General features: G+C 34.0%; 2 protein-coding genes across 6 annotated transcripts; one reads left to right on the forward strand and one right to left on the reverse strand.

Moving 5' to 3' along the window:
* The first annotated feature begins 678 nt into the window (after nucleotides 1–678).
* On the forward strand, nucleotides 679–20564 carry LOC105569341 (Niemann-Pick C1 protein). 5 transcript variants are annotated; one of them, XR_001009502.1, is made up of 20 exons: nucleotides 679–1043; nucleotides 6343–6694; nucleotides 6784–7076; nucleotides 7586–7778; nucleotides 9273–9404; nucleotides 10821–10940; nucleotides 11044–11261; nucleotides 11472–11773; nucleotides 12205–12402; nucleotides 12479–12680; nucleotides 12776–13073; nucleotides 13157–13284; nucleotides 13438–13692; nucleotides 13773–13936; nucleotides 14047–14159; nucleotides 14251–14834; nucleotides 15476–15664; nucleotides 15885–15972; nucleotides 16964–17178; nucleotides 20210–20289. XR_001009502.1 is itself a non-coding variant. In XM_012025720.1 (20 exons), exons 1-20 carry the CDS (start codon nucleotides 915–917, stop codon nucleotides 20213–20215), a joined length of 4056 nt encoding a protein of 1351 aa, XP_011881110.1. In that variant the 5' UTR covers nucleotides 679–914; the 3' UTR covers nucleotides 20216–20294. The 5 variants fall into 5 exon arrangements, 4 of the variants coding, with proteins under 4 accessions (XP_011881110.1, XP_011881109.1, XP_011881108.1 ...); XM_012025720.1 differs by having other exon boundaries at nucleotides 16964–17055; nucleotides 20210–20294; XM_012025719.1 differs by having other exon boundaries at nucleotides 16964–17127; nucleotides 20210–20288.
* Nucleotides 20565–24166: 3602 nt separating this feature from the next.
* LOC105569344 (sarcoplasmic calcium-binding protein 1) lies at nucleotides 24167–26867 on the reverse strand. Its single transcript, XM_012025725.1, has 5 exons — nucleotides 26568–26867; nucleotides 25826–25992; nucleotides 25097–25226; nucleotides 24847–24950; nucleotides 24167–24438 (listed from the first exon to the last, which is right to left on the reverse strand). Exons 1-5 carry the CDS (start codon nucleotides 26617–26619, stop codon nucleotides 24310–24312), a joined length of 582 nt encoding a protein of 193 aa, XP_011881115.1. The 5' UTR covers nucleotides 26620–26867; the 3' UTR covers nucleotides 24167–24309.
* Between the last annotated feature and the right edge of the window lie 222 nt (nucleotides 26868–27089).

A 27089-nucleotide genomic window follows, 5' to 3' on the forward strand; every position in this document is an offset into this window, starting at 1 on the left:
CTTGGACACAGTTCTTGGATCGTGGACACAAGGCTTTAGGTCCGATTTCATCGTCGCTTAGCTTTAAGCTTAGCTTAATTCGTTCTTTGTCTCTTTCGAATTATTACTCTAGAAAGAGACAAGCATGAATTAAACTAAGATTAAAGTTAAGCGTCGTTTAGTGAAATCGGGCCTAGGACAAACTTTAATCTTAGTTTAATTCGTTCTTTGTCTCTTTCGAATTGTTACTTTAGAAAGAGGCAAGCATGAATTAAACTAAGATTAAAGTTAAGCGACGTTTGGTGAAACCGGGCCTTACTCGTGCTAATAGCATATCGTGTCGAATTGACGTATACAGCGAAATCTGGGCATCGCGCCGCGAAAATGAGACTCAAGGTAAGCGTTCACGTGGCTCGGTCTATACGAACGTTCCGCGAAGCTCGTGTAGGCATTGTTATTGCTCGCCTTTTGCGCGGTATTTGCGCAGCATCAAGCCCGTTATCGCTACAACTATCGAGGCCTCGAACTCGTCTTATCCGAGCGCATCGAGAAAGCAAATTAGATACGCCGCTGGCTCCGCGTGATTTGCACGATTCGAGTCGCGCGGCGCGCGCGCCGTAGTGCGGCGGGGCGCCGCCGGCGGCGCTGGCGGCGGCCGTCGACAGCCGAGTGTCGCGCGACGATTGACGGAGCGGGAGAGACGGGCGGCCAGTCGACGGAGTGACGGTCGAAGGGGCAGGTCGCACGCGGTTAGTTCGCGGGACGAGCCGAGCTGAGAGAGAGTGTCTCGCGCGCGACAACGTCATCGGGAGGTGCGCCGCGCGCGATGCTCGGCTTGCGATAACACTGTGCCGTGCAATCCAGTCGAGCGCGAGGTTAAGTGACTTCGAGCGGTACGGGAGAGCGGGATACGGCCAGCGGGCCAGTGCGAGACCATGCACAGGACTAGTGTAACGACCACGGCGGCCGCGCGTCGGACTTTGATAGGCGCGACCGTGACGCGCGGCGGCGTTCTTCGGCCCCTGCTGCTGCTACTGCTGACCTTGTCCAGCCTCGCGAGCCCGGTGAGTAACGGCGTATACGACGGCCCGGGTATGTGCGCCGCGTATATATCCTTTTGCGACGCTCGTGTTGCACGCGCGCCGCGCGTGCGTCACGTCAACGCTCGTTTTCTCTTTCCTCGTCTCTCCTGGCGCAAGCTCGCGCCAACGCGTACGCGCGCGCGCGCGCGTATATACATCTTTCCGTACCTGCCTATACATTGTCCACACCCCAGCGAGGTAGGATCGACGGCGCTTACGCGTCGCGTGACGTCACCTCGGCTGATCGCCGAGAAAGCCTATAACTGCCTTTCCCGTTTTCCCCTCCTCCGAGGAGCTCGCTCGATTCCTTCCTTCATTCCTCCTGGCTGTGGCCGAGGAAAGCCCCGGACAACACGCGAGATTGTTTTCCGTGTTTGTGGGTCGAGGCCGGCGGGAGATGCTCTTGACAGGCTGATCTCCGCGAATTTTAGCCGACCTACCTTCGCCGTCGGGCGTCGCATCGCTTCCAGCCGCCCCAGATCGCCGGGGGACGTGTCCTTTGAGAAGTAGCCTTCCGCCCGTTTCGCGTCCGCGACCTCCGTTATTTCGCGCGCGCTTCCCTCCCTCCCGAGACCCGTCGCCGATATGTACTTGCTATGCGAACGCCCGCGGCAAGAAAGCCGAGGTAATTAGCCGCTCGTTTAAACGACTAATTACCTCGTAAGCGCCGAACGACGATAGGGATATTTGTTGACCGCTTGCTGTCGGGACAAGGAATGTATCTCGCGACGCACGTACACGAGGCATCGCTGTATCGTTCAATAACTGCGTTCCTTTTAAATCTGCTATATGTATATGTTTTCTTGTTTACGAGATGGCGCATATACGTATATATACCTACAAGCTAGGACCTGGTTTCTCACTTTCTGGCTAACCGTTAACCAGAAGTTAGTCGACTCTCCGCCCTTTTCGATGTTATTATCCAAGAAGAGACAGAGAATCGAACTAACCTCCGGTTAACGATTCACCAGAAAGTGGAAAACCGGGCCCAAGCTAAGCTTTAAAGGTAGTAGGGGGAAAGCAAAGAATATATTGACTCTATGTAGAGACGTTTAACGAATTAGCGAATGCTTGAAAAGTGTAAAAAAAGAACGGACGTAATTTGATAAGTTTTATTTTTTTCTACGTGTTGTTTCCTGTCTCTCAAAATGAGAGAGAAAGAGAGAGAGAGCTCTTATCTCTTACAATTCAATTTAAGGCTAAATCCTGATTGACTCTCGTAAGCAATCCAGTAGGAAAGATAGTATCGTGTGTCGTTGGCTTAAGGCCTGGTCTACAATGAGTCGTTAGTCGTTAGTCAGAAGTCGCAACTATATGTTGATCCTTTTCCTTTCTGGGTGGAAGAAAAAGGACCGACATATAGTTCCGACTTCTGACTAACGACTAACAACTCATTGTAGACCGGGCGTAAGCCAACGGCACACGATACGATTTTTCTTACTGGACTGCCTACGAGAACCAATAAGGATGCTGAGTTTCAGATTAGGTGACTAAAAGCTAAAGCCAACGGCACACGATACTATTTTTCCTACTGGATTCCTTACGAGAGCCAATCAGGATTTAGCCTCAAGTCACCTGATCGAAAACCCTGCATTCTGATTGGCTCTCGTAAGCAATCCAGTAGGAAAAATAGTACCGTGTGCCGTTGGCTTAAATCCTGATTGGCTCTCGTAAGCAATCCAGTGGGAAAAATAGTATCGTGTACCGTTGGCTTTAAACTCTGCATCCTTATTGGTTCTCGTAAATAAACGAGTACACTGAAAAGAAAATCTGATAGATTCAACCAGTCGTCTGTTAGAAAATGGACGAATCAGAATTCCCTCTAGGATTTACCAGATTTGTAGCGAAGTCTAGTAAACTTCACGCAGGTTATGAAATATCTTCCATGGTAAATCCTAAAGGAATTCTGATTCGTCCATTTTCTAACAGACGACTCGTTGAATCTATCAGACTTTTTCTTGGGTGTAGGAAAAAGTATCGTGTGGCGTTGGCTGTAGTTTTAAAACGTTGACTGCCGAGAGCCTCCCCGTGGCAGTGCCATGTCTTAATTCAATATATGGCGGTCTACGTCATAGTAGATACTTTTTAAACTTACAATTTTTAATAATTTTGTACCTCTTTTATGAAAATAAATGAAAATTCCACCAAGTTCTAAACCAGGTCGCAGAAATTGAAATCTTCTTTTAAACGTACGACCGCTCGTTAATTCCGCTTAATTAACGAATTCAAGTACATAAATAATAATTATACATTAAGCATATACTACAAATGTATTATCATACGTAAAATGTGCAGTGTCTGTACGGAGAAATCGTTTCCCTGTCGAGTCGTCATTCTGATTTCTCATAGGCTGTCTGTTCGCGGCAGGAAAGAGAATTAACAAGTACGGCTAGAAACAAGGCTATTGTTAATGCCGGTGCTCCGCTTAAATAAAGTTCCTTCTCACGTCCCGGCACACTCGAGACTCGAGACTTATCCAGGGTAATTTACGTGACCGCCTGTATATAATATAATTGCCATACAACGCGTGTGCACAGAATTACTAATAAAAAAATATATGATGTAATACAGATATTATTTCCTTATTCGTATGAAACGTCTCTCGTTAGTTAGATCTTTTTACTCGCACGCGTTATTAAAAATTCGATGTTAATGTAATCCTGAGCTGGCGGCGATGGCAGATATTTTCCACCGGGCTGTTAAAACCGATAAGATTGATAAATCATGCGTTTTTTTTCGCACGTTTCATCACGAATCATTTATACAGACGATGAAAAACATTTCGCGGCTTCGTGCCGGGCATAATCCAAAGTATAACGCCCATTGCGTGACTTATAACTCCTTGTAAACGAGTGACTCACGCGACGAGCTGATACCGAACATCGTTTCTCGTGTAATATTGCCCGCTTGCTGCAACAATTATATATAGCTCAAGAAACGGGATCCAGAAAATAAGTTTGGATGTGTTGAAACAATTTTGTGATACTTTATTAGATTTTGGTGTAATAATTGATTATGGAAGAATCAAAATTGAAGTATCCAGCGATATATTGGCTCTTCTTTAGGCTCTTCTTTAGTTAACAGTTAACCAGAAAATGAAGAACCGGGTCTCGGCGCATTGAATTCTCATCATTCTTTTGCAAACAACTCGAAGATGATAATTTTTAGTCCAGAAAATAAGGTTGAATGTGTTGAATTGTTGCAATTTTGTGATATTTTATTAGACTTTGGTGTAATATTTGATCATGGAAGAATTAAAATTGAAGTATCCAGCGATATATTGGCGTTTCATTTAGGCTCGGTTTTTAATTTTCCGATTAAATGTTAACCAGAGGTCAGTCAGCTTTCTATCTTTTTCTATTGTCTGAGAAGGGATAAGTAGTCGACCAACCTTTGGTCAATATTTACCCAGAAAATGAAACACCGGACCTCAGTGTATTGAATTATTATTCTTTTGCAAACAACTCAAAGGTGACAATTTTTTTGTTGGCTTTAGTTTGTTATTGTATAACTTGTCGTAAATATCTATTTTATAGTCGTCATTGTTGTAACGATGTGCAATGTGAATCCCAGGGGTGGCCATTACGTGCACCGATCGAATTCGAATTCGAGAAGGAATACGCCATCCGATACCATTCTTCGTACATGATTAATCTATGGTCTGGGAAGCATCGACGAGAAAAATCCTATAATAAATAAGCATGAACCATGAAAACTGTAGAGTAGAAACGTATGAGAAGTCGACTGATCGAATTCGATCGTGCAACGCAATCTCAATCCTGTGCTATTTTATTCTCTCATGCGTATCCAATGTCTATCTCTTCTTTCTTTTCTTTTCTTCGTAACGGAAATAAATTTTAATGATAGAAGAGAAGGAATATAGGAGGATAATTCTAATAAATATAAAACTGAAAAATTTAAATTACTATCAACAGATTAAATTAATCTTATAACAATTTTACATAAAATAAACGTTTTACGAATTTACAAATTTTTCTTACGTTTCTATAAAAAAATACTTGTAATGTTTTTTTTCTAGTAAAATATATCCAAATAATTAAATTATATAATTCTTGATTGGATGACGCTCATACTTGGCGTCTTTTTTTACCTTTTTTTTAAAAAGGTTATTTTTTAAGGTGATAGAAACACTTATAAAAAGTTGAACAATTTTAGTTCTTTTCTGCGTGCGACAAATGTCAACGAATTTATTAAGAAATACATATTTACTTTTATAAATATATTGTAACGATGTATCATACACACGCATAGTTTTTACTTTTTTTTAAATCATACATTCTAATTTCTTATTTTCTTATATCAATTAATTTAAATTGTAAAGAACTTGTGTGACATTTTCAGATAATGTTTTATAAATGGCATCACAGTCTCTCTCTCTCTCTCCCAATAATGCATTGCTTTATTCGTTACAAATTTAATTCAATATATTGCTCATATAAACTTAAAATTAGGGATAATGAAGAAAATAAATAGCAAACAGCCTCAAATGTGGTAAACAAATATGAAAGGGCGAGCCAAATGCAGAGGATAAGGCGGAATGTTTTTCTCAAAGTTTTCGAATAATTATCTACGTTTGGCTCGCACTGGCCCTTTCGTCATATTTCGGATGACCAAGTAATGCTATTGACAATATTATTACCGTGTACGGTCGTGGTTGTCCGACGTTTTACAATAAGCTTTCGGAACGTTCGTATGTATCATCGCGTAGATGTTCACACCATTCGTTTGGTCGAACAATGCGTCACTGCACATGTCAGTGAGCCGAAGCTGTAATCTCTCGCGCGATAAATTGTATATTTCCGAAATTCTCATTAAACATCGGACAACTTTTCTGACTGTACATCAGTCGTACAGGAATATCTTTCGCGGTGAGAAACGAAACGTCGTTCCTTTGTTGGAGTTCTTCATTCAATATTGTGTTTTATATTAAGCGAATTAAATCGTTAATTCAGCTCATTGACTCAAATAAATCTCATCAGACTTTAATACGCAGGTCATGAAGAACTCAATTAGGAAATGCCTTATGTAATATACGCTATATATTATACATATGTACCTCGTGTGAGCGCAACCGGTGAAACTTATCATCCATCAAGCGACGATATTTAATCAATTATAATCTAGATATCAATATATGTTAGGGTATTGAGTAAGAGAATGCACAACAAGTTAAAGATAATTCTGTCGCGCTGTTTTGTTTCTCACGGAAGAGTAGATTATTTAATGAAAGGTCTAAACGTCTTATTGTATTTACAAACAGGTTGTCGGCGAAGAAAATGACCATTGTATTTGGTACGGAGAATGTTACACGGACGCGGCTTTCCACAAAAAGAATTGCGTTTACAATGGACCAGCGAAGCCGTTGGATCCCGAAGGGCAAAAATTGTTGTCCAAGCATTGCCCGCACTTGTTGGTGGACGATGGCAAAGGGATTAATACCTGCTGCGACACGAACCAGCTCACTACGCTGGACGCGAATATCAAGCTTGCGTCAAACTTTCTGAAGAGATGCCCTAGTTGTTTAGACAATTTAGCGAAACACATTTGCGACTTCACGTGCGCTACCAACCAAAGCAAATTCATCAACGTTACGGAGAAAGGCGAGGCAAATGGTAATTATTGTATCCCGTTTTACCATTTGGCACGGTCAGCGCCTAACAACGTTTCGACATGCATTTTATTATTTGGAATCTCTTTTCAGGTGTAGAATATGTTAACGGGATACATGTGTATATAACGAACAAGTATCTCGATGGGACGTTTAACTCGTGCAACAAGGTGTCGGTGCCGAGTACGGGACAGTTAGCACTGGATTTAATGTGCGGAGAATGGGGTGCGAGCAGATGTACTCCCGTGAAATGGTTTCACTTCATGGGCGATGCAGAGAACAATGTATACGTACCTTTCCAAATCACATATGTGAACACCGATAAATCGGTCGGACCGTTTCAGCCATTAGATCCTCCAATCACGCCGTGCAATAAGGCGCTAAACGTTAGTATTACACTTTTAGAAATGTATGTGCGCATAAAATATACGAAAATATTTTTTCTCTGTGAACAATAGATATATACAAAAATCTATGTCACAAATGCTCTTTTAAATCTATAAATTGCACTGACTGCACGAGACTTTAAGATAATGAACTAACATAAGTTAATGTGTGTGTGTGTATTCAATTACGACATATTTTCCTCTTATAAGGATCTGTTGAGTACTGGTAAATAATTTTTTTTCTTTGTCTCACACAAGAGTTTTAGACAATACTTTACGCTATACGTCACAAATGCAATGAATAAATTATGGTAAAAGACTAGATCATAATTACTTAAATGTATAATGGTACAAAAATAGAACGTGAGCGGTTATATTTTTCGCTGAGCAATACACGCGTCTTTATACTTGTTGTTTTATTTTTTTTTTCGTAAGACGACAATAAAATATGCAAACGAGAAAATGTAAGAAAAATTGATTAGAAGGATCAATGTCTAACTTCTTTACAGAAAAACACTCCAGCTTGCAGTTGTGTTGATTGTGAACGAAGTTGCCCAACACCACCACCGATGCCTCCATTACCAAAACCATTCTCAATATTCGGTTACGATGGCTATGAAGTTATAATGACAATTATATTTATATGTGGTACCTGCCTCTTCCTTCTGTTAATGATGTGTTTCAGCCACAGGAAGCGTATAGGTAAGAGACTCAACCTTGTTTGTGTAAGGTATCACAAGTATATATTCTTTTCTAAATGTATATACATATACATATAGGGAGAGTTTCACAATCTTTATTACTTAAAATATATCTCTATTCAATATATCATTTTATACTTTGAGTACAGAGGAACATATCTAAAGATAAGATTATTCAATTTGGTGCACATTGTCTTCTTAAAATCTTTCTTTTTTTTCAAAATTTTAAAATCAGGTGTGTTTTATGTATATGTTTTTTTTATACAATGTTATAACCAACTTGATAAATTTGGCAACGTAAATTCAGATGATGATTTTTAAATGACCTTGAGTATGAGAATTCTCATTTTCATCAATTTCAGTATTTTTTTTTAGAGATAAAATATTTCCTGTCATTGAAGAATATTTTATTATAAACATTTTATGATTCGATGTGTTTAAAGAATTATTTAATTACTGTCTTAATGTTACAACAGATATTTGAAATAGTTACCTCAGATTTGTATAGACTATTCTTAAAAACAACGATGATATTTCAGATGTTAAAGATAAATTAATCGTCCTATATATGTATACATATATAAACATAATAAGAATATATGTAACAAATTTATTGATAAACATTGCAGCAAAGTATGGAAATGGAAATGCATTGTGTCTTTTTAAAGTGAAGCTATTTTTTAATTATATTTTGCATATAATTTATTTTTGATAATTTATTAAACATATTAGTGACTAATTAAGTATACTTAAGTATACATAGTTAACTTGTGTTATTCTTATTAATCATTTTTAATGTAAGTTGAAGTGAAGTGTGGAAATGAAGTGAAAAGTTAATTGTGTGACTAATTTATTAATAATTTTTTAATCTATTCTATTGTTTTCTTTTTTTCTTTGGTGAGATCTTTTTCTTGCGCTTATTTTATTTTATGTTATTTGAAACCAAAGAGCATGTATGACAACATCATGGAATCGTAATTTCTTATTTTAAAATATGTTAAAAAACAAACATTATTTTTGTGAGAAGTATCAAGAGAATTATAGAATAATAGTTACTGGTGTATCTACAATGGTGCAAATACATTTCGAAATTAATGTAAAGATAGTCATGTTCACGCATGAAGCTATTAATTGCTGAAAAATTCTGTGAAGAAAATAATCTCTTAAACAATCTTTTATAATAATTGTGTGTTATCCATTTTCATTCATGAAACATTTGCTACATAATTTTTTAGATTTTTTTTCTTAGAAGTGTTATTAACACATTTATACTAACTTCAACTTTTTTGTTAGTTTATAAACTAATGCATATGTAATATTATTAGGTTGCATAAGTGTGACTCAATTTTTTCTATATGTAGAACAAGTCTTTACTTTGTTATGTCAACTATTTGAGAAGCATATATGATTTCCATTAATAATACTTGTGTAGATATATCACACGAAATGAGTACAGACTATAAGTTGTGTATGTATGGTGTGCGCATATGTATAGTTGCACGAGGAGAGGAGGTAGGAAGACAGGTGGGTAGACGGCTAGCTGCCGGATTACACCACCCAGGAGATGGTGCTCGTATTGCCCTTGCAGCTGACCAAGAAGACAGTCCACTTCAGTCTAAGCGTTCTAGTAGGTTTTTTCGATTCTAAAGCTTTGATGTACTCGTCAAGTCGTCATTGCCTTTATAGCTTGTCTGTTGCTTCACAGCTTTTGTGTCTTTCGCTTTATTTTCAGCCCTTGCAGATTATGCCAGGATGCGCATTACATAAATTTGTCACTTATTTTCCCAGTTGTCTACACTTGGATTTGTCGAATATCTTATTTATAACGTTAAGCTGTATATAACTTGTATATCTTCTGCAATGCAATATTGTACAATCACATGATAAATTCGCATTGTACATAATTGACCAAAAGAAACTCATAAAAGACATGAGCTTGACGAGATTTGTTCCTATAATACATTACATAACAATCATGTGATTTACATATACATGATATCGATACTCCCTTTTTCTTATAAACAAGCATTGTCAAAAATATTTTCAAGTTTTATGAGGAAACATACGTTTTCTTAAAAAAATTTGTATTAAAATATATTAATTGGAAATATTCATATAAATATCATATTTTTGGCTCACAAAAATTTTGTCGTATTTTGTACGTTTTGTTTTAATGTGCTTAAGTTGTGTATTTTTTAATAATATTTTGCATGTTACAATGTGTTATGTATGTGTGATAGGAGACACTGCTTTAAATAGTTAAGAAGATAAGAAAAATGTGCCGTTTATAAGCTTAATCAAGAAAGAATTCCCTGGAATGACATTGAAGAATCATTTTTTTAAATAAATTATAAAACGCAATATAAAGTTTTATTGTCCAATATTTTATGTATGTATGCGTTACTTTAGGGGCAGAATATAGTACATTTAAATAGAAGATACTTATAACTTCTGGAAATTGTCAAAATAATAAAAATAATGAAAAGATGTTATAAGAACAGGTAATTTTATTTATTATTTCTTGCAACATTACTGTAATGAGATCTTTAATATTATTCAGGGAACTTCTTTATATCTTAACATTTAGTCACATAGCTACTTTAAATTATACATTTTCTATATTACTTTGTTAAGCACTATTTTCTTATAACAAGATTAGTAATTTTAGTAAACTAGAAATGTTGATTTGTTTTGTATTAAGTTCTTTTTAATTAAAGAACTATATTTAGATAAGAAATTTTACCTTTCTTTAATGTAATATAATGTCTTAACATTGTTATAATTATGTTAAGGCATTGTACTTTTTATTATTATTACGCTAATAGAGATTATTTATTTTAGGACTTAATTACTCTTATAGACTATCTTTGTACTGTCTTGTATAAGAATTTGGTTACTTGTAATATTATTATGTTCATTATAAGTGATGGAATGTTAATTGTTTACAGCACGTGCACTCGAGATTGTTTAAACTGCATAATGGCGCTTAATTGGACATTTATAAGTTGTAAAAACTTCTTATATTTTATGTAAATGCTTTTAGGTGTTATATCCTCCGATGAGTTGCCAAGTGAATTTGATCAAGAACAATCCACATTCCTTGAGAAGCTTGGAGCAGGCACCGATAAATTTTTGCAAGAATTCTTCTGCAAGTGGGGAACGGGTGAGATAATTTATACTTAACTTTTTGTGATATAATTTACATTAAAATTAGATTATATAATATTGCTCTATATTTGCTTACAATGACTAATATTCTTTTGTAGTTTGTGCTTCTCGACCTTGGTTAATACTTTTCCTTGGCTTCCTATTTATTGTTGCCTTGGGACATGGCATAAAGTATATGCAGGTTACTACAGATCCTGTGGAATTGTGGGCATCCCCGCATTCCCGATCGCGCGTCGAAAGGGAATATTTCGATAAACACTTTGAACCCTTCTATCGAAACGAACAAATTATCATCACTTCTACTGGCTTATCAAACGTATGTGTATAAGAATGTTTAGATTTTTGGACTGTTAATTTTGTATAGAACAAATTATATTCGCATATATATATTTTATAGAATTATATTCTATAAAATAAAAAAAGTGTGGCGATAATTAGGTTTTTTTTATTATTTACAAGAGAAATGGATTAACGAAACCGTATGTGCGTGTCTCTGATTTTAATATGTATAATTGTTTAATTACAGATTGTACACAACACCTCTAATGGCCAGATTGTATTTGGTCCTGTGTTTAACGAGACTTTTCTAAAAATGGTCTTTGAATTACAAGAAGGTATTAAAAGTATAATTACTCCTAACAACTATACATTAGCGGATATATGTTTTGCCCCTTTAACTGGGCCATTTACCGGCCCAACGACTGTTTCGCAATGCGCTATTCAAAGTATTTGGGGTTACTGGCAAGACAGTTTAGTAAAGTTTGAAGATTCGGAAGAAGAAGGGAATTACACAGTCAACTATTTGGACCACTTCATAGTGTGCTCACAGTAAGTGATGAGAGCAAAAAGAATTTTATATATGTATAATATAATTGTTTAAACTTCTTTTTTTAAAACTTGGATTTCTGAAAAAAAGTTACCTGTTGAGCTCATACTTCAGACAGACTGTAACTCTTCAATCAATCTTGTATAAAACATGAGTACGGGTTGAAGTTTGATATCGATCGAACAAACTATGAGTCAACCATTCTCTCCTGCAACCAAACGCCATTTCATATTTATTTATTTATATTTATAGATGAAAAATATAACAAAAGTAGATAAGAATTACCGTTGGCGTATATAACTAGTAATAAATAAAAAACATTTGAAAAATAAACGTAATATCTTGTATTTTTTGTTAAATATATGTATATGTCTGCATATATAATATTGTTATCGCATTTTTTATGTTTACATTACATTTATTTTTTTTCCAGAAATGCATATAATCCTGAATGTCTCGCACTTTACGGCGGTCCTGTAGAGCCAGCAATTGCAGTAGGTGGATTTTTGTCTCCGGGACAAGATCTTCATAATTCACCATATGAAAAGGCGACTGCAATAATCCTTACTATTCTTGTAAACAATTATCACAACAAAACCAAGTTATTACCCGCTATGGAATGGGAAGAAAGGTAAACTTACACGATAGATTCGAGAGCAAGTGAGATTATATCTCATATATAATTCATTTTTATATCCAAATTTCAGCTTTATCAACTTTATGAGAAATTGGACGGCAACAAGAAAACCGGCGTATATGGACATAGCATTCACGTCCGAACGTTCTATCGAGGACGAACTGAATCGTGAGTCTCAGTCGGACATTGTAACCATCCTGGTATCATATATCATTATGTTTGGATATATTGCGGTGTCTCTCGGCCAAATTAGATCATGTGCTCGTCTTTTGGTGAGAATCTACGTTATGCCACGTATTTGCTTCTCCCTCTTGCAACTTATTTAAAATGACTACATATTTTAATACGTAATTAATTCCCATTCTAGAACGATTCTAAGATTACGCTTGGACTTGGAGGTGTACTCATAGTGTTGGCATCTGTGATTTGTTCGGTTGGATTGTTCGGCTTTATTGGTCTACCAGCTACGCTAATCATCATCGAGGTCATTCCATTCTTGGTGTTGGCAGTCGGAGTAGATAATATTTTTATTCTCGTTCAAACTCATCAGAGGGAAGGCAGACGTCCGAATGAATCGATCCCGGAGCACATTGGTCGTACATTAGGTCAAGTTGGCCCTAGTATGTTACTCACAAGTGTATCGGAAAGTTGTTGCTTCTTCCTCGGTATGTGTTTGCAAAGATTGTAAACAATACACATGAAAGTCGTATGTAAAGAAGTTGCTACAATATTTCTTTTTTGTCCACAGGTGGTCTCTCTGACATGCCAGCCGTGAAAGCATTTGCTCTCTACGCTGGAATGGCATTATTAGTAGACTTCATATTACAAATCACATGTTTCGTCAGTCTTCTAGCACTTGACACGGTTCGACACGCGGTACGTTTTATACAAGAAATTTATGTTAATAATCCTTCGGGGAAATTTTATTTTCGTCATCCTTTTATTCTTTCCACCTTTTATCTTCTATTTATTTTATAATCTATATTCATGATCACATTAAATGCATAAAATGCGTTTTTATGATTTCAGAATAACAGGCTAGATGTATGCTGCTTTATTCGCTCTAAGCGTGATGACGGAGAAGAAGTGGTAGATGGAATGCTGTATAAAATTTTCAAAGTCGCATACGTTCCATTGTTGCTGCAAAAATGGGTTCGCGCGACTGTGATGATTGTCTTCTTCGGCTGGCTCTGCAGTAGTATTGCTGTGATACCGCACATCGAGATTGGCCTAGATCAGGAACTTTCTATGCCTGAAGATAGTTTTGTGCTTAAATATTTCAAAGTATGTCGTAACCGATAGAGTATAAACAAGCTGAATACGAATTGTAAAAAGAAATTCTTAAAATTCTTGTTTTATTTCAGTTCCTGAATAACTACTTATCCATCGGGCCGCCAATGTATTTTGTTGTTAAAGATGGCCTAAATTATTCAAATACAAAAATGCAAAACTTAGTGTGCGGCGGACAATATTGTAATAGCGATTCAGTGTCAACGCAAATATTTACAGCATCTAAACAACCAAACAGGTACACATATTGCAACGAGAAGCAAAAAGTTTCGCGAATGAATCTAATTTCATGTTTAAATGTCATTACATTTTACTGAAAAATATTCTCATGTTTTTCTCTTATTTTAGAACTTACATAGCTAAGCCTGCCTCGTCTTGGATGGATGATTATATCGATTGGTCAGGATTACCCGGTTGTTGCAGATATTTCCCTACGAACAGTTCATTCTGTCCGCATACCGGTACGCACTTTTCTTTAAAAAATTAATATACTTCGTATACTATGTTTAACAATTTTAATCTGGTTGTTTTCCACACATTTTTGGATCGTAGCTCGACGCTGTTCTATGTGCAATATCACTTTGAATGAGTATAACAGACCAGTGCCCGGTGACTTCAACAAATATGTATCGTTCTTCCTGCAAGACAATCCCGACGAGACATGTGCTAAAGGAGGTCACGCAGCTTATGGACACGGTGTGAATTACATGACCGATTTCAACACAGGAATGTCGACGGTCGGTGCTTCGTATTTCATGGCTTATCACACTATTCTCAAGACTTCAGCCGATTATTATGAATCAATGAGAGCAGCCAGAGTAGTGTCGGCGAATATTACGAACATGCTCAACTGTAACTTGAAAAGGCTCGGTGAAAACAATAGTGTAGAAGTGTTTCCCTACAGTGTCTTCTATGTATTTTACGAGCAGTATCTGACTATGTGGCCCGACACACTGCAGAGTATAGGAATCTCATTGCTTGCTATATTTGTGGTTACTTTCTTGCTAATGGGTCTGGATATCTTCTCATCACTCGTGGTTCTAATTACAATCACAATGATCGTCGTTAATATTGGTGGCTTGATGTATTGGTGGCATATAACTTTGAATGCCGTATCTCTGGTAAATCTTGTCATGGTAAGTTGATCATTGTAGAAATAGTAGATTTTAGTTCATATTGCCATATGAATCCGTCTGTTGTTAAAGCCCGAACACATGAAAAACGTAAACAGTAAAACTTACGACTTAAGGGAATGACCAATGACTGTCGAGAACGTAAGGAGCCATTTTTTTAAGTCTGAAATCTTACTGCTCGAGTTTCTTCGTGTGTTTCCAGCTTTAAACTCTGGGTATTTTTTATAATTGTATACTTCGATTTGAAGATAAAGTATAGAAATAGAACAATGAAATATTTATTATAAATTTGTTGATTTCTTCTATATTTTATTTTCAATTATTTTAAATATTCTTGTTTATTATATTTTGAAAACAAATGTTTCTTTTGTTAATATTAAAGTAAGAAAAATGTAATATTTCATCTACAGAAATTGCTATCAAAATTCTCTTTTGAGGAATTTTACTCTAAATTTGTAATCGAAATATACATTTATTGTATAATTATATATTTGTTTTTACAATATTAATGTATTGCAAGAACAAAAAGGGGCAAATGAGAAAAAGAATACAAAAATGTGACAAATATGGCTGTAAAAGTAGTTTTTTAAGTCTATTATATAGCTGTTGAAAATGTATCATCCGATGCTGATGTCTCTTAACAGGCAGTGGGTATAGCCGTCGAATTTTGCAGTCATCTGGTACATTCTTTCTCAGTATCAGTTCAAGCAACTAGGGTTGAAAGAGTCGCAGATGCATTGACAAATATGGGGAGCTCAGTATTTAGCGGTATTACGCTGACAAAGTTTGGCGGCATTATAGTACTGGGCTTTGCAAAGAGTCAAATTTTCCAGGTTGGTCTTTGTTCTGATATATTCTATTAGCATATTAAATAAAACATCAATTGTTCAATAATCCAAATTGTCAATCGTTACAAAAAAGGCTCGGCTTTTAGTCTAATTTAAAATTTTTAAGTGTTTATATTTATTGATGTTATATCTTCTTTCAACCCATTCAAAACCCTTTCAATTGTATAAAATTACTTAGAGTTACTCAGCTAAGAAATGTTTGCAGGTATTTTACTTCAGAATGTATTTGGGTATCGTACTCTTCGGAGCGGCGCATGGTCTTATCTTTTTGCCAGTACTGCTGAGTTATATAGGTAAGAAGTTGTCATATACATATATATGTGTACGTAATTATGACACTATCATGATGTCATAATTATAATTTTTGTATAATGCACAATTTTTCGTTGGTATATCTATAGGTACGTCCGAAAAGTTTGTGTTACATTTTTTGGTAACGCGAGTCTCTTGTTTATGCATCAGTACATGCTATTTTGTATTTATCCTAAAGTGCTTCCCCTACTATTATAGTGAGGGAATACAACTTTGAAAACAGATTGAAAAGTTGATGAAAACGATATTTTCACGTTAAAGATATATTCATTTACATAATTTTATATTTGAAATATTAATGAAGATAAGGCTAAATTTTCATTTTTTTAAATATTTTCTATACATATATAAAGCATTTACTGAAATTTGAATTTCTGCATTTCGATTGGGTACAGTATAACTGTTACATACTTAAAACTCTGAAAAATCTAAATGTTTTTTATGCTATTCTTTGGAATCTAATGGTCGAAGTTTAATATTTTTGCTGAAAATATTAAACTTGTTTTCTTAAAAAAAAATTATATATGTTTAAAATTTTTTATAATTTTTTATTTAAATATATGTTGCTTACTTATGTATTATTGACGCTTTATGTTGCATGAAAGATATTTTATGTAATTTTAGATTTACTAGATACACTTGATAGCATAGTCACCGCAATTTTCAGAATTATTTTAGCTCTTGGGAAGAAAACAGAACAGTTAAAAAATCACTTTATTTGGACTCACCAGTGTTATACTAATTAAGATTTCATTTTCATATCCCTATGTGTGCATTGCAAAACTTTTCGGCCTTTCTTATTTAACACAAGCAGCTTTACAAATTCGACAGAGAGTAACAAATTGCATTAAACTGTTTCTTTTACTAACTACGTCTGCGCTTAGTCTTCTCTTCATTGAGATGAATCGTGGTCTTTAAATGTACATTTGTTGAGTAATGTGGACTAGCGTCATGGCCCCCTGGTGGTTCTAGGCTCACCCATGAACAGAGAGAAATTGGCGAACCACAAGAGAGCGATGCATGGAAATCTGGACAACGTGCAAGAGACATCCTTGAATCATCGCGTAAGCAAATACAATTCTCCCACACCTACTACAACCACACCTACGTTCAAAGTGCTTGAATGTGACAGATAGGTATGCAGAGCATCTGAATATAAAAAAGGAACGTCTACATTTTGACATGTGGTAAAATTTTTTAGTATTTTTTTTCTTCTATGTCTAAAATCTGTCATCGTACTTTACATGTTGTTTATTTTGTACAGTTTTGAATAGTTGTGTAATATTTTTAGTTTAACGTTATTTTTAGCAAACGTGAATATGCAGTCAGGAAGTGCAATTCCTTTAAATATTGCAGATCTCACTTTTTCTTTACATACGATGGATTGGAAGAATAAAATTTTTTTTTACTTTATATACGTTTGCAAAATATATATTCTGTTTATCAACCTATTTCAAAATCACAAAACACTTCAAGCACATTATTTTAATTTCGTACACACATGCAGAAACTCTAAGAATTATTAAAAATATGTATTATTTTAATTTGTTTATATAATTTTTAATTTTAACACATTAATGTTTAACATATAACATTTAACATATTTAACAGTATTCTTAATATTACGTAATCAGATTTTTTACGACAAAAGTATGCAATTGCACTTTTTGCACGCATTAATGCAGTGTTTCTCCTACAAATAATCCTAGAAATCTATCTGTTGCAAGGTGCAAATTAAGATTTTAAGAGAAGTCATTTTAACCTGTTTTTCTCTTATTTTTAATTTATAATTTATTTGTCAGAAAATGAAATTTCTTTTAATTTTAAAGGTCATTTAAAAAGCCTTGACAAAATTTTGTAGCTGAATACTGCATTAATGCATTCCTATGCACAACAGATTAATGCTAATAATACTCGTGACAGTAAATAACGTGTGTGTAATCTTATTTAAATTGTAACATTCTCAGTTTTACCAATTGCACTATAGTAGATAGTTATAAAAATCTTTCACTATTTTATTATTAAACTTTCATAGCCTCCGGTCCATATACGAGTATATTTAAATTAATCTATAAAAAAATCTACTAGAAAAATTTTCATTAATAGATCAGTCTTAATGCATATGATACTTCAGTAAAGTTGCTAAGTTTTATTTTTTAGATTAAGTTTGTTAGAACGGAAGCTATGAAAATTTACAGCCGGGCAAAGATAATCATCCTGTATATTAATATAGAAAAACTTTTTAAATGTTAAGATTGTTCCGGTTACACCATGCATTTAAAGCTCGAGATGTTGCTCCTGACTATTTTAATGAGTGTGTATTGAGAGAGCTTTTTAGAAATATGTTATTCCAATTTTACTTTATGGTGTTAAATAATTTCCTGTTTTTGTATATTATTATACATGGTGTGACAATAATTACTTTTTTATTTCCTCGAAAGTAGAAGAAAATAAATCTAACAAATGCTGCGTGCTACAGGAGAAGTGTCACTATATAGTAGTAATCTTTGTATCATATGGTATTCTAATAGTAAATGTTACTGATTGAATTGTCAGTTAAAAATTTACATTGATAACTATTATCGTCTTTCAGTGGAATCCTTAATTGTACACGATTGAATTATCAGTTACGAGTTTATACATAGCACATTCGAAAATAGTATTATAATAAATAATCTTGATCTTACGTAATAGTCTATTACATTTATTTTAACTGATGTTATTTAAAAAAATATAAACATATATATAGTAATTAATTTAAGAAAAAATGTCCTTTTGGTTTTGAAAAAGTTTGACCTAGAATTTAGAGAATTTATAGAATAGAAAGTGTTATCGCAGTACGATGTTCTTTTGTATACTATGCAATTTTTGTTAGACCAACTTTTCTACTCTTACGTTTTTAGAGATATTAAAGATAATTTTACTTAATACCTCATCTTTTACTTATATATATTAGTGCCTTTGTGCGTCGTGTTTTTTTGTGCCTGTCTTAATGTAATGTATTTTAAGTACATAAAAAATGTGTTGCATTATGTAACATATTTTCTATTATGTAATCGTATGTTGCATAGCATGCAATGTTACGTATGGATTGCAACATAAAATATAATCTCTGAGACTATGCATCAACCGATAACAGAATAGTTCTTTGTCGAATTTTGTAATCGTATTATAGTAAATATAGATTGATTTTATGCTGCTATAAAATTATTTTAACAGGGATATGGAAACTTAAATCCTCACTGGTGATAAAAATGTATAGGCTAAGATCACTGTCATGTGTCATTAAGATCATTATTTATGTGGTGTTCACATTGCAATATTGTCCTTTTTTTCATACATCACAAATTATTTTTAAATTTTTTCAACAAAAAATATTTTGTAGCAAGTAAAAGTTTATTTCGTAATCGCACGGTTTTCAAAATATATTGACAAAGATACAACGCGTGTTTTTATTTATAGATAAAAAAAGGAAAAAATATAGATTTCTTTAAAGAGTCTCTTGTTTTAAATTTTGGAATGCTATATTTTGTAAATGCGTCTGCTTTATCGTGTCTATCACTTGAAGAAATGTTTAAAGATATAGAACTTTTTATAGAAATGTGGGTAATCTTGTTGCATAAAATGTTATCTTTGTTATATTGAATGAGTTGTCTCTTGTATACAGGGTGTCTCTTTTTCAATGATCCATGCAAATATCTCCAAAAATTTTCAATAATTGGAGCACTATTGCAACAGCATATTCCTGAGACCAAATCAAGTAAAAAAAGTCATGTACTACTTTTCCCTCCGACAAACAGTTATCGAGATATCATAAGCTAAACATTGAAAAAGTTATAAATTTTCTCTTGAATATCTCAAAAAGTATTAGGCAAATGAAAATATGTTGGCACCACGTTATGTCCCCCTTCGAACCAACTTTTGTTTGAAACGTTTTTTCGTATCTTTCATGTTTTTTGAGATATTTGCGTGGATCATTTAAAATGAGAGACCCTGTGTATCTGCTGTCTATATAGAAGAGCTAGAATAGAAATAGAAGTGTTACAGACACGTAGGAAATTACACGTACACAAAAAGAGACTGTATTGAGCAATGTTATCACACAACAGCACAATCTTAATCCATACGATTTTAATGTAATCATACAGTGCGATGGGAGATTACGCTAGATGAGATGGAGATATGAGATGCTTAAGGTGTGCTCCTTTAATATTTCAGGCGTGATGTCGCGCCGAGGGCGTAGAAGAGCCCGCGAACTCGCGAGCGGAAGTGAAGCTAGGCGTCACGAACGTGACAAGCCGGATTCTCCTCTACTCCAAAACGACAACCACCAGCGCGCGTCCACTTCCTACGCCAGTGTGAACTCCATTGATGTGACTGATCACCATGTAACGTTCTAACGAAGAATTAATCGTTGCCGATTTAATCGGATGCAATTTTTGTACTTAGAAGGACTGAAATGAATCTACTAAATAAGTGTCGATAGGATTGTGTATCTTGAACCATTGTGAACCAAGAGGGTTCGTCTCCTTCACGGGTTCTCTCCCTCGAAATATAGAAAGTTTAATGCGAACTGATTCCACAAAATTCTTCGAGATTGGTGAACATGTCCATCTACGGTCATAGCTGGCATTTATATTTTAGCGATAAATAAATTTGTATAGTTGTAGGTCTTCGTCATTTTTAACATATTTATTTCGGGCAAGGCTTTCTTCTTTTTTTTAAAATTTACTACTAGATTTTCACAGACTGTATTTGAAATTTAAATGTTTCGCAACTGCGAACGCTTAATTGTATGTGCGAACGATTTTATGTAGAATAATTTATCTAGAACAAAGAATTTTTGTTTTCTATTACTCGTTAAGCAAAATGGAGGTGTATTTACGAAGTTGTCGAACGTAACAGAAAATGCGACGGATATAAAATGCATTTTCTTTTTTTTAAATGCATTTCTCAATTCTTACATGAATCCTTTTATCTGATATCGATATCCAGTTATTACATTATGTAACTGACATTAAAATGTATTAATAATTGAATAATTAATTATTAAAATAAAATTCTCCAATGTGTAAATTATCTAAGAAGTTAGTATCATTTGCAAAATAACTGTCGCGACAGTTTATCGTATAGATAATATCAAATGTATCAAATACTTAAAGGTTTCATGTATTTTGAACTTTGATTAATCAAGAATTTTGAGATTTCCTTAAATACTTCTGATAATTAATTGTAAATTGTTCTTATGCCGTCCACAGCCACTACACAAGTGAAGTGTTGCATGAAATCAATATTGATATCAATATTGATAACCGCAAATAAAAATGATATCTATATCAGGATTCAAGTTTTCAAGTCTTACAATCCATAAGTTGCATGGTGAGGTATCCATCTAATAAAAACTTCTGAATCTTAGCAGATTATTATCTGATAAGAGATCTTACTATATCAATATACCCGAAATTGTGACTCTTCTACACAGATTATCTTTGGTTTCAATAAGAATTCCGTTAATAAAAGTTTTGAATTTTTCTAATAAGAAATCATCACGGAACTTATAATATACTAATCACTGCTTGGTATGATTACGTGTACATATCCTCGCCATAAATAGTATGTTATAAACATTCACCATGTTACTTAAGGATTAAATTTCCGTCGTGAAATGTATAATTATCAGTATTCTTGTTTAGATTTGAGTATATGTTTTGTCTACTTATGATATCCTGTTTTGCCAAGTTCCGAATTTATGACATGTTAAGATATTAAATTAAGGCCAGGTAAAATAATATTTTGTTTCCTTGACGCTGGAGCTTACTATGGATCAATGGGGGAACATGTCTGAGATTCAAATATATATTTTTCACATTATTTTTATTATGCTGTGTGTTTCCTTTTGAGACTATGTTTTGTAAACTGTGGCGGTAGTCTTCACAATTCAAATGTCAAATTTCGTCTCTATTCCAGATAATTATTAGTTATTAAAAAAAATTATCTGAGAGACATATGTAACGATACGTATAATAATATAGCTTGGAATGTTCTTTCAAATATTCTTTTGCGTTTTGTTTTGGTTTGTTGAATCCACAAAGTTGATTTGTACATAATCATTCTCAGGAGATAACTAATTGCTTTGAAAGCATTTGGTCTAACACTATACTGCAAAAACTACGTAAGCTAATTTTTTATTAGAATTTATAGGTACTGAGAGAAAAACAAGTCGCAAGCCGACACATGGAAAATTGTACTATATTTCAATATAACGGAAAATGTATTGTCTTTTTTCATAAAAGAGAAGAATAAAGTGATACAATTTGAAAACTAAAAATTTATGAATGTATGGATATACCTACTTGGATGACTGAAAATAAATCGAGCTGTAGAAATTATAAAGTAGTAAGTTACTTTGGCAGAAGCATCACTGCCTCAAATCAAACACGAAAATAATCGTCGATTGAATTAAGACATTACTATAATGAGGAAATAAATGCGTGAACGATCTCTTTTACTCTACATATATGAACAGATTAAATAAATTACATGGGACAACCAATACACATGTAACTCCATATTTCACACAGCATACACATGGTTTATACGTTACTTTTAAAAAGTCTTAAGTTTATTATTGTTATATGCAAGATAAGATTAAAAGTACTGCAAATAGAAAGTTCAACCACTTTATTTCTAATAATTGAATCACTGGTATACTATAGTTATACACGGTATACGTTTAGAAATTGTGCAAGAATTTAATTTTGTGATTCTTAGTAAGCAAAAATCTCAAAGGAACAAAATTCGAATTTAATCAATTCTAGCAATCAACCTGTTCAAAATATGCTTGTATTATACTTGAATGATTAAAATTAATTTTAAAAAATCGCAAAATATATATTCAAGTATATTTTTCTTTGATGAGCTTTGCAATCTCGCTGAATGTATTCTATTGTTCCAACAAGAAATTTGATTACTGGTTGATTACTTAGACACACGAATTTATTATGATTTAGCCAAATATTTAGAATTATGTAAGATTTTCATCGAATGGAAGAGAATGGAGTAGTTTATGTTACATTCAATTGCTAGGTTCCCAATGCGGGATAGACTTGCCAATTTTATTCATTAGTGCGCTTTGTCGATGTAAGTTCTTCATGAAGTACGACGCTTTTGCTCGATGTATGTAACAGATTTTGCATTAGTGACTCTTGTTTGTGTACGATATATATAACAAGAACTTTAACAGGTGAATTAATAAGTAACATCAATATGTTTTTCAACACGGCTGCTGTGTACTTTCTGATTAAAAACTCATTAGTTCGAGCGTTTTATATAGACTGTAACTTTTATACTTGTCGTCAGTACATACAAATACAAAAAAGAACTCGCTAAATACGAAATTGTTAATTCTCAAGTTGTTATTGCGTGTAGATAAATGTATAAGACACGAAAAAAAGAGAGATGGCTGCGTTAAATGTTATAAATCGTGTACTAAAATACTGTATTGTCTGGCAGATATAAGAGTGTGTTCGATATACGTATGAAGTGATACCGTTAAATTTAATGTATATTGTACTGGTCGGTTCGAAGAGTACTAATCATAAATAATCTTTCAATTTATACTGCACCATGTATATGACGAAATGCATATCAATATAAGCTTCGATATAAATATGACAAAGTGAGAAAGTGTAAGCGTCAAATTAATTTGATGTTATGACGGATATAAACGGAAGAAATAATAAATAGAAGAAAAAAAAACAGAGATGTGTGCCTCTGAAATAGCAAAGCGTACTATGTTGTCATATAAATACAAATAAATTTCCTCCTGTTTGTACCGTATAATTACATTATGCTATTTCGTTTAATTATATTTCAGAAAAAAACCTATACGGTCTGTCGTAATTTGCACTTTTGTGATCACGTACATGAATGCACATTAAATACACGTACGCGCGCGTAAATTATTATTTAACAAATTCTATCTAATCATCGATCTGGAAATACATTGTGACAGTTTTCAAGAAAATGAATTTGATATACGTATATCGCTGTTGTGAGCAGCGAAAAGACTTAATAACAGAAATAGTGATCAGCCGATATGCGACATAATAAAAAACAAAATTTAACATTGAGGTCTTGACGTTTATCATACGTGAAGTATGATATGCAAAAATGTTTCGTTTACAATAAAATATCAGATTTATTATAATAATTTTTACGAGAATTCGTACAGATTAAGTTAAATACATTTTGTGTGTGTGCATCTCTTTGTACATACAATAAAGATTCATGGTGCTTCGAAATGGCGAATATTTCAGTTATGATTCTAGTTCTATTGGTCCAAAGAGGTAGATTGCTGGACAGTTGTCGTCAGGGTTACCGAGAAATTGTGCATATAATTCCTGATAACGCGATAAGGTCAATCCACCTCGTCTTCTATCGTCATCCTATTAACGTAATGGCCACTTTAAAGCAATTATTTCTTAAATAAATATATGCCATGCATGCATTGGAAATATTGTTAAATTCTTTCCCGAAGATTTAAGATATTTGCCTAAAATATTTTCCAAGCGTGTGGAATGAGATACAATAACAATTTTTTTTTAAATAAAATAATTGCATTAGTATAATTCTTCATTACTTTGCATATCTTTTATTAGAAAATTTTAAAAATGCGCATCTTTTAATTAAATGTATTTAACTTGTATGGAGAATAAAAATTGGATAAAAATGAGTGCTTTATAGCATCAGTTCTTTGAAGAATCAGAAATTGATTTATTCCTAGATTTATATAAAAGAGAGGCAGATTTAACAAGTACTCATTTCTATTTCATTGATATAATTATATTACTTACATTCAAAAGACTTTGATAAGCTTTATCAAGGATATCTACATTATCCACAGCAATCCTTGAAACACAATCGTATCGAAATTCTTCGGCACAAATTACGCCGTCCTCTGAAACAGTAATAAAAATTAAAAATTAATTCTTTTAGAGTAATTTCTATTATCAATTTTTTCTATTGATCTAATTTTATAGACAATATGATTTATTCGCTGTTCTGCACAACGTATTTCTCACGTTTGTAAATATTACACAGTACCGTTCATGTCAAGTATTTTGAAGTGGCTATCGATGAACATCTTCATAGCTTGAGGAAAATCGTTATAAGAACGACCAACACAGCTATTTTGCACAGCCCTTTTGAATTCTTCTATTGTTACTACACCGTCCTAAAAAAGGAGTAATATAAATAGATGTGATTATTTTTCTTGTAATATGCTACGAAAGATTAATACTCTCTATACGTCATTATGTGTACATCAATAATACAGAAATCAGAACTTATTTTTCATTAGTTATATTTAATTTTTTTTATTTTGACGTAATTATTATTATATATTTATCAAAAGGTTTCTTATTTTTCTTGGAATATTAAATAAATTTAAGATTTATTAAATAAATATTGCATACTCCAGTCCAATTTATTTGTATATCCAGGTTTACAAAGTTCTTATAAAATCCTTTGTCTATTGCCTTTCAAGTTAATTTTCAATGAAAATTAAACATGAAATCTTAATTATCAATTTCATCTAAAAAAGCTCGCCAAATATTAAATATGATTTTCGCAAAATCACCAAGGCAAAATACAGATACGGATTTTAATAGATCGTTAGATAATTGTTTTGGAACAAAGATTGCGAATGATTTCAAGTTAGAATCTTAAGCAACTGAAGAATTCGAAGAATTTGAAACCGGTACAAGAGCTAAGTTGTGCCAGGAGAGATAGTCGGTTCGGTCCGTTATATAGAAACAATATCTTGTGACATACCTTATCAAAATCTGCCAAATCGGCTATTTCTTCCCACAAAGACAGCATGATGTGAAGATTTTCTTGGTACCGGCTGTAGTTGAACTCGCCCTTGCCTTCGATTAGAGTCATTCTTAGAGCCATGCACTCGAAATCGTGCTTGTCCAAGTATCCGTTGTTATCGATATCTGTAGTTATACAAGGATGTCTCTTTCGCTAAGCGCACTTATTTTCAACTGTCGAATTTTTACAAACAGGAGTGAACCACGTTTACTCTATTATATACAGTTAAATATTACATAAAATTTGACATTTTCGTATCTTATAGTTACGGTGTGAGACATCCCTTCTATGTATATTGTACTACTACATGTCACGAGATTTACACACACTTGTGAAGGAAGACACACACGTGCAAGTCAATGCAAAGAGATGTATTTTCATTTATTTAATAGAGGAGATATTATTTAATTTGTCAACTAATAAACTGAAAAATATCGATTTGTTTTATTGCAAATATTGTATATAGAAATTTTATAATCTTTTCGACTAAAACAAAGCTTTATATAAAAGAAGTTTATTCATTTTAAACCTTGACTTATTTTTGCAGAATAAGTCATCATTTATTTTCAATTTTCGACGTCGAGATCTCGTAGAGCAAATATACTCTTCCTACAACTACGGTATCTATCTAATTGTAAGTTGTTCTCTCCTGATTCTACCCCACACAACTGCCCCTGCAATATTCTTTGCATCTACTAACCGTACAGAAATTTCACTATGAAATTAACACGATTATCCCAGCTGTACGCCATCGTGATGACGATAATCTTTTTCTCCCCTCGCTTTCTAGTTTTCTTCGCGAGATGTAAAATTTTTAAACACCAGGACGGAGGACCAAGAGGACGAAAACGTCCTTCCAAACCGCACGACGAGCTTCCCCGCCGGTTGGAACACAACGCGACGAGAGCTTCCACGCGGAAAGCGCGTCCTGCGCGAAGAAAGTGATTCTAGAGGATGGTGGTTTCACACTGAACTCGTCCAGAGTCTCGCCGGGTCTAAACTTAGGCTACCCCCTCTGAGGGAAGGGTACAAAGGCCGTGATGTCGTACGGGAAGAGGAACTCGGACTTTGGTGACGGTGGTGGTGACGATGACAATGATAACAACGACGGTGAAATTTGTAGCGTGGCGTATCTATGCCCGTCGAATCCTATGAAACCTTCGTTCACCTCACTTGATCTAGTCCTTGTCCCTTATAGCAGCTATCGTTTACTATACCAATT

The sequence above is a fragment of the Vollenhovia emeryi genome, unplaced genomic scaffold (genome assembly GCF_000949405.1).
Source record: "Vollenhovia emeryi isolate VEMERY1.0 unplaced genomic scaffold, V.emery_V1.0 DF939124.1, whole genome shotgun sequence".
Lineage (NCBI taxonomy): Eukaryota > Metazoa > Arthropoda > Insecta > Hymenoptera > Formicidae > Vollenhovia > Vollenhovia emeryi.

Bases quoted from the DNA above. Each gene is read 5' to 3' on its own strand.
- LOC105569341 (XM_012025718.1), top strand. From the start codon at position 915: ATGCACAGGACTAGTGTAACGACCACGGCGGCCGCGCGTCGGACTTTG. The intron at 10,941-11,043 runs GTGAGATAATTT...ATTCTTTTGTAG, and splicing joins CTTCTGCAAGTGGGGAACGG to TTTGTGCTTCTCGACCTTGG. The intron at 14,835-15,475 runs GTAAGTTGATCA...GTCTCTTAACAG, and splicing joins CTCTGGTAAATCTTGTCATG to GCAGTGGGTATAGCCGTCGA.
- LOC105569344 (XM_012025725.1), bottom strand. From the start codon at position 26,619: ATGGCGTACAGCTGGGATAATCGTGTTAATTTCATAGTGAAATTTCTG. The intron at 25,227-25,825 runs GTATGTCACAAG...CTCCTTTTTTAG, and splicing joins ATTTGGCAGATTTTGATAAG to GACGGTGTAGTAACAATAGA. The intron at 24,439-24,846 runs GTAAGTAATATA...TTACGTTAATAG, and splicing joins CTTATCAAAGTCTTTTGAAT to GATGACGATAGAAGACGAGG.